The sequence below is a fragment of the Anneissia japonica genome, unplaced genomic scaffold, assembly GCF_011630105.1.
Source record: "Anneissia japonica isolate Jap-2015-1 unplaced genomic scaffold, ASM1163010v1 scaffold1891_len642697_cov171, whole genome shotgun sequence".
NCBI classification, from domain to species: Eukaryota; Metazoa; Echinodermata; class Crinoidea; order Comatulida; family Comatulidae; genus Anneissia; species Anneissia japonica.
In genome coordinates, this window is record NW_022700553.1 from 481,862 (window position 1) to 489,479 (window position 7,618).

The 7,618-nt window shown below is 32.9% G+C and overlaps 1 protein-coding gene across 1 annotated transcript in view; it reads left to right on the forward strand.

The window, feature by feature from the left end:
* LOC117103371 (unconventional myosin-XVI-like) overlaps positions 1-7,618 on the forward strand; it is a 61,661-nt gene that overhangs the window by 42,842 nt on the left and 11,201 nt on the right. Inside the window, exons 27-28 of the mRNA XM_033243917.1 lie at positions 5,668-5,789; positions 6,543-6,628. Coding sequence (XP_033099808.1) covers positions 5,668-5,789; positions 6,543-6,628 — 208 coding nt within the window. The remainder of the gene's footprint in view (positions 1-5,667; positions 5,790-6,542; positions 6,629-7,618) is intronic.

Sequence of the window (7,618 nt, forward strand, 5' to 3'; positions counted from 1 at the left end):
AAATCAAAGATCACTTTTTTCATCATGACAAATAAACCTGCTTTCACAAACAGGAAATGTTTAGTAGGTAAATCTGAAGCACCGTGAGCGCTGCTAGATGAACACTGGCGCTACATAAGTGCCCATTTATTATTTTTATTATTAAAATGTGATTCGCTTTCTAGAGCACCACCTAGTTTAAAGTAATATATCTTCCATCTTGTAAGTGGCATGTTGTGAGTTGTGTAGAAATTTTAAAAATGAAATTCATTTTGAATATTGATCAAATCAAGTGATTTGCTTTAGGCTGAGAATGCCATTTAATGTATTTAGCATGGGTCTACATTACTACAGTATGTTTATTACACTCAAGGGAACTCTTACTATGTTTTTAATATGTAAACCATTTCAGTTTAGTAAATGTTTGTATTATCTGTATTAAATTATGGATAAGGTAGTATAAGCCTAGTTTGGTGGTGGAATGGTTAGGTTACCTGCCTAGCACTCACAGGGTCTTGGGTTCATATCTTGTTGAAGCAACTCTTACTTTATAAATTATAAAATGAAACTAAATCATAAAAATATTTTTTGAAATTAACTTGCCCATTTTGAAGTAACATAAAAGTTATCAACTTGAACACAGAAATTAGTGTATTTAAAAAATGTCTACCCATCAGCTAACAGCGGAAAATGATAGAAACACTTCCAGTCACTGGAAGTGTTTTATTATTTTTATTATAATTTTTTGGTTTAAAAATCTAGGTACACATTTTTTAATTAAATAATTTTTACGCACAAGTTAAAAATGTTTATGCTATTGCAATATGAGCAAGTTTATTTCAAAATTATTTTTTATGATTTTTTGATATTAGCAAGGAACAAAGTGAATCTGTTCCCCTATAGAAGAAAACTAGCTTAATACTGCTTAACACTAACAGGTTTTCCAGCGTGAGAAGAAAAAAAAAGTAGAAGAAAATAAATAGATAATTGATTTATATCATAGAAATCATTGTAATTCAAATTAACTACAAAAATGACATACTGTACTGCTTTCACTATTCCTTATCACTGATGTTGTTCTTATTATCTGTACTATGTAATAAATACTTTGTAGGCCAAATTCTGTCCTGTAATATTCTTAGTTCCATAATGGAGCTAACCCTCTTCACTACCGAGCCCTCCAGATGCTGCTACAATTACCCCACAGGGGCATATTCAGAGATGTCCGAAAGGGGGTGCTGAATGAGGGGGGGGGAGATGAGCCGATCAAGATAACACTACCATAGGGTGTCATGCCCCCTCAAAATTGTTATTTTGTAGACGCCCAAAAATAACATTTGAGGCATTATGGGTAATCAATTTTCTTTTTTTTCCTTTGTTGTTCTTTAACTTTCCAAAACCCCCCCCCCCCCAAATTTTCCTCTGTCCCTGACCCATACCTACTAGCCCTCTCGCCAGGATTTTTTTTAAAGAGTGGCGGAATTCCAGAAAATGTTGTCCAAAAACTTTAAAGGGTGGTGCACAAAATTGTAAAGGATGAATACATTTTTGATACTACTACTTATGGTGTCGGATACAACGCGGTATGACCCGTGTCCCACAATTTAAATGTTATTAGTAGACTATCTACCTATAAAATCGATTAAATAAGCCTCCTGGACCACTTTCAAGACATTTTGAACGACGCCCAACGACGTCCACCCTGTGACACCCCAGCATATTTCCCCCCTACAATTTTACCTTGCCCCTCAAATGTACCCCCTAGATTTCATAAGCTGGCACCGGCACTGGTCGCCTTATACGGGCGCATATACGGTATCTTTGTTTAACCTGACATTTTTGCCGAAATTCAGTATAAAAAACGTGTTTCATAAGAAATTGACGTAAATTCAATTAATAACTTTTGTTTTATCAATCACCATTCATAAAAAAAAGAAAATTTCTCTGAATATTGCAATCATCACACTTGTACAATACATCACACGCCCTCCACTAGCCGACTAGGGACCTTGCTAAGTTCATATGTACTTAATTGCACGAACTGGCGTACAAAGAGATCCTGCAGTTGGGCTTGCATTGAAGGCAGTACCTCACAATGATATGCGATTGAACAATTACTGTTCCCATTGGGTTCGACACTTCGGTATTTATTGTTGTAACGTTTTGAATAAAATATTCATAGTAAATATTTTTTAGGGTGGCACTAAGATTTTAAGCTTGGTATGATCTTTGCTTATTTTTCCTAAGTGTGGCAGTCATTTTGTTTTTTCGCCCAAGCGTGGCGGTCCCGCCACGCTTAAGTATAGCTGGCGAGACCCCTGCCTACCATTTGCACCAACACTCATCCCTGCTTATCCCTTACTTCTATCCCATGATATCTACTATCTATCATGTAGCCCAACCTAAAGTATGAACATTGTTAAAACTAGTTATAACAGTGCAATGTCATTTACAGGTCCATTTTTAATACTACAGTAGTAATTTACAATATATCCATTTCGAATGAAATTTCAGAAGTACAGACGTGTTTCTATTGTTCCAGGTTTTATAACTGCATTTTGATTTTTAATGATTCATTACAATTATTAATATTGATAGTACCAATTTCCAGTGACCTCACAGTAACCTTGCAATTTATGATCCACACACTAAGCCTTTGGCTATATAAGTGTATGAAATAATTTATTCACATTTTTCGATTATGAATGGTTTTTATTTCTTTTAATTTTTGAGGGTTTAATTTGTAAGCATGAATACTGTGTGACATATGCATTTTTTTAAAAATGTTTTGATGTTTTTTGACCTTGCATTGCCGTGACCTTGCAATCTATGATCCATACACCTACTGTAAGCCTTTGGCTATATAGGTGTCTAAAATAATTCTTTTACACTTTTTTATTTTAAATGATTTTTTTTTCCTTTTAATTTCTGAGGGCATTAGTTTGTAAGCTTGAATTACTGTATGGCGTATGCATATTTTTGGAATTAATGTTTTTCTTTTTTATAATGTATTACTGCAATATATAAATATCACAATGTACAAAATAATGAATGACTTAGCTCCTAATTATTTAAAAAATAGATTTATTCAAAGAGAAAGTAAATACAACACTAGGTCAAATGACAACCTTAACGTACCCAAGCCAAGAACGGAAAATATAAAAAAAGAAGTCTATGTTACCGGGGGGCTCTTTTGTGGAATAATTTAGACAGCAATATAAAAAATTCAAGCACACTAGAACTTTTTAAAAGAAACATAGTAATGTTATTGTGTGGCGTATGCATTTTTTTGGAAATGTTTTTCGTTTATATAATGTATTACTGCAATATATCAATATAGATATAGTATGTTACAATGTATATTGACTTTTAAGAGCTCTAGGAAATAAATTGTTTTATGTTATACATTATGGAGATCCTCTTGGGTCATCTCATCATGGTTTAACTGGTTAACTTGACAATTCAAAGCACAAATGGCATTTTTGAATTGACTTGAAGGAAGTTGTTAGGTCGAGTATACCTTCCTGCTTACTAACATGGCCTTGATAATTTGAACTTAATTCCTCTGTGTTCCCAGAACACACACAGAACAAAATAAAATGTTCTCCTCTGTTCCCCACTTTTTAAGCCCTTTGCTTGAGGGCCACTTATTTCTTATATGAGTCCATCCAATTTTGACAGTCTTGGGTCTAATTTTTACACTACAATCCATGCTCCATCTATTTGCCCAGTTATACTATACCTCACTCTATATGCCAAAACTATTGTAATATGGTAAGAGTTTCTGGTACTACATACAATCATTGAGACTAATGTATCCCAAAGATCCTTAAATATAATTTTGAAATTGCGATTATCAGCACTGCTGTTTCTCATCATCATAATCACTATCTTAAGGAGTGAGAGTCTAGTTGGTTCCTGTGCTTTTAGTTTTTTTCCCCCTCTTTTAGTTCCTTCAGGTATTTTGTCAAATATCGTCGCTCACATCACGAACTAACACAATTAAATTCAATTGTGTTAGTTCGTGAAATCAAAAAAGCGCGTCAAAATATGCGCTGCTGTCGTTAAGGACTTTTTGTGTGGTAAAGAATACAAAATTGCTTGACAACCAATACGCGCTGGTTTTGACGCGCTACTATGATTTCACGAACTAACACAATCTACTTTGATTGTGTTAGTTCGTGATGTGAGCGACGATATAGTGTTAAATATATGATCTTGGATGTTAACTGCAGATTGCTCACTTCATGAAAACTAGAACAATTACCACTATCATTAAGACCACTAGTATTCAAGTAGGATATTTGACCTTGAGTAACATACAATGAAATGAAATGAATAAAGAAATGAATGAAAAGAAATGAACACAAAAATAAGGAAGCGATTGTATTAATTATTAAGAGCACCAGCTTTCATTTCACATACGATGAAGACATGGCTTGTAATCACAAATAACATTCAAGAAATGATTTACATTGCAACAAAGGATATGACATCAACGGTGGTTCTCGGTTTTAAGCCCACCTTGGCTATACTAAAGCCCTAACTTACGCTCATTTTTATGCACACATTTCTCCAGTCAAAAGGCGTGACCATCTATGATTTGAATGAGTTTGTTTTACAAATACTTTCAGCGGGAAAAAAAAAGACATTTGGCTTTGAATTTAGCATGTAGAATGAGTAGATTATGATATTAAAAATTTTTCATTAGTGCGATAAATTCACAATTTGATTTTGAAATGCTGATACTATAACTATGTACTGTAACTTGATTCTGACATTGCTTTGGAAACTAGCACACAGAACACTATAGTTCAAAATAAATATATACTAAAATATAATTAATCCAGTTGAAAATGTTAAAATTGTAATGGTTCCATCTTATGATTTGCTGTGATAGACAGTGGCAGCTCTAAGGGGTGTGCACGCCATCCCCCTTCCCCTTTAAAGAACGAAAAATCATTTTCACATAGTTAAAAATCATCTTACTATTGAGCTCCCCCCCCCCCCCACTCCACTCCACTTCACGACTCTTACTGTAAATGCGCCACTGGTGAAAGGGCATATTTCCAGTAAATTTATAGCGCATGTAGTTCATAATATACTGCAGGTGGGGTTATATTATGTGAAAAGGTTTGAATTTAGTGGCAGTACTCCATTATTCATTTACCCTTGAGTGCTACCAATGTTAAAAGACCAGGAAGTTGGAACTCCTACATAATAATATTCCCTTTAGCACAATGTTGGCTGATGCATATGCAGAGTAACAAACTAAAAGTGTTGCTCATTGGATTAGAGCCATTGCTCAAGTTTAACATTAAGGGCAGTGTAGTGAACCCTACTTTAATCAGACCCTTTTGCTGGGGGTGGGGTTGTTGCAATTTATGAATATACAGCATATTGAGTATCACAATATATTATTGTTATTGTTGTTATATATATTTTTGTTAAATTTAAATACATACTATATTTGAATTTTATTTGTATTTGATTAGTATGAAATTAATTGTATATCATTGTTTTTTTGTTATTGCTTTATTCTTATAGTATTTTATTTGTTATTATAATTATTATTAATTGTTGATTAATCAATTTATATACATACATTATGTTTTATGCACTTATTGTGACATTATTTATGCACTATTATCAAGACTAATTACATTTTATTTTTTTTTTCGACATCAGTGATTCGTGGATTTATCGTGAGAAGAGAGTACAAAAGAAAGCTTGAGAAACTAAACCGACAGAGAAATTACGTTGCTAGCTTCCTTCAAGATCTTCAAACGCGAGGAAATATTTTCCATAAGGTATGATTTCATAAGACACTTTTGCCATATTCCCACACTGCCTACCATTGTGCTCTACACATAATTATTGTTGTTGCTAATTAATGGTTTCATTTGTGTATATATTATCGATTCAGTATGTTCCTGATTATCCATACATCCTGCTGACTGGTTAGTTCCCATCACTGAATTGAAATATAATATTTTTTTTATTTTTAAATTACTGTCAAGAGAAATTGCAGTATGTCATTGAACCACATTATATTATGACCTCTCTTTTCTATTAAAGTGCTTTAAGATAATTTTTGATTATGCAAAATGTAACAGTAGTTCATATAATTATATTATTTGTAGTCTTTGGGGTATTTTTCTTTGTTACTTATACTATGAATTTGAATTTCAAAATAAAAGATGAATGACTGGATAAATGAATGGATGAATGAATGAATGAATGTCTAAATGAATGAAAGATTATATGAAATGCTATATTCACCATTATTATTAATATTGTTTTATTATTTATTTTGTTATTATTCCATTTTCATCCAATATTGAGTCACAATTCCCAATAATGTCCCAACAGTATATCATTCCAAAAGAAAAAAATACAGTCCTGACCATTTTCCAGATAGCAACTAGATAACAGTATCTTTCACAACTTCCACAAAATTCAAAGACATTATCCGTTAGCAACAGACTACAATTATTTCCCATAGGAACTGGATAAATTTAGTTTGCATAGCAATAAAAATTGTTGTCATTTAATTTTTGCAGAGTTGTGTTGACTTGAATGAACATGATACTATAAGAGGTTTGGAGGAGGAGTTGATAACCATTGCTGAAGATGGTGGTCGTAAACTGTGAGTATAAAAAGAGCCATTATAATCTTTCTGATTGATTTTAGCTGTTAGAACTACTTCAGTAATGACAGATACGGGGGTGGCGGTGATGTGGACGGCGGTGATTGTGGAGTGGGGGCGGTGGCAGCATAGTCATAATAAAAAAATTGTTTTAACCTTGTACTTATTAGCCACCCTGGCACTGCAACAGTAATAATATATTTCATTAAAGCTGACAATGTAGAGGAAGGCTTTATCTGAAATTTGTAATCACTGTTAAGAAATTTAAAGGAAATATAAGTTGAAATTTTAAACTATTTAAAGAGTAAATGATTAAAGTTATAAATAAAACCATATAAAGCATACTGTTACAATTTTAAACTATTAACATTTAACTATAAATGTACAAAATAATCACAGTTAAAAATAACATTATTTAGTGATGTCACATTATAAGTGGTTTGTTTTTTACCATCTTCCAAAAGTATTAAAAAATTTACATCCATTCAGATTGCTGTTGTGTATATACTTGCATATATATAAATATATATACTTGCATTTGCAACACGTTCAACCGTTTTTATATATATACTTGCATAAATCATTAGTGGTCATGGGACTAGTTTGGGCCCTACCTAAGCTGGTCGAACGTTTCGTTTGGGTCTGTACCCTAGCTGCACTGATGAGGCCTGGAAGGCCGAAACGGATCCGTCTGCAGATATTGGGATTCCTTCCAGTGGATGCTTAGTTTATTTTGTCATTCTGATCGGATTTTCTCTACTGTTCTGTTTTAATTTAAATTGTTTTGCATTATATGGCCGTTTGCTGTTTTATGGGTTTTTCCCATTTGCCTTACAAACTTATACATATATATTACATATATATATATATATATATAAAGAAAAGTGTGTGGGATCCCGTCGGAGGCATTTTATTACACAATGACTTTTATAGGACTATATTCGTTGAAAAGCTACAGGGTAGCCTACGATGTTCTATCTTGTCCTTATT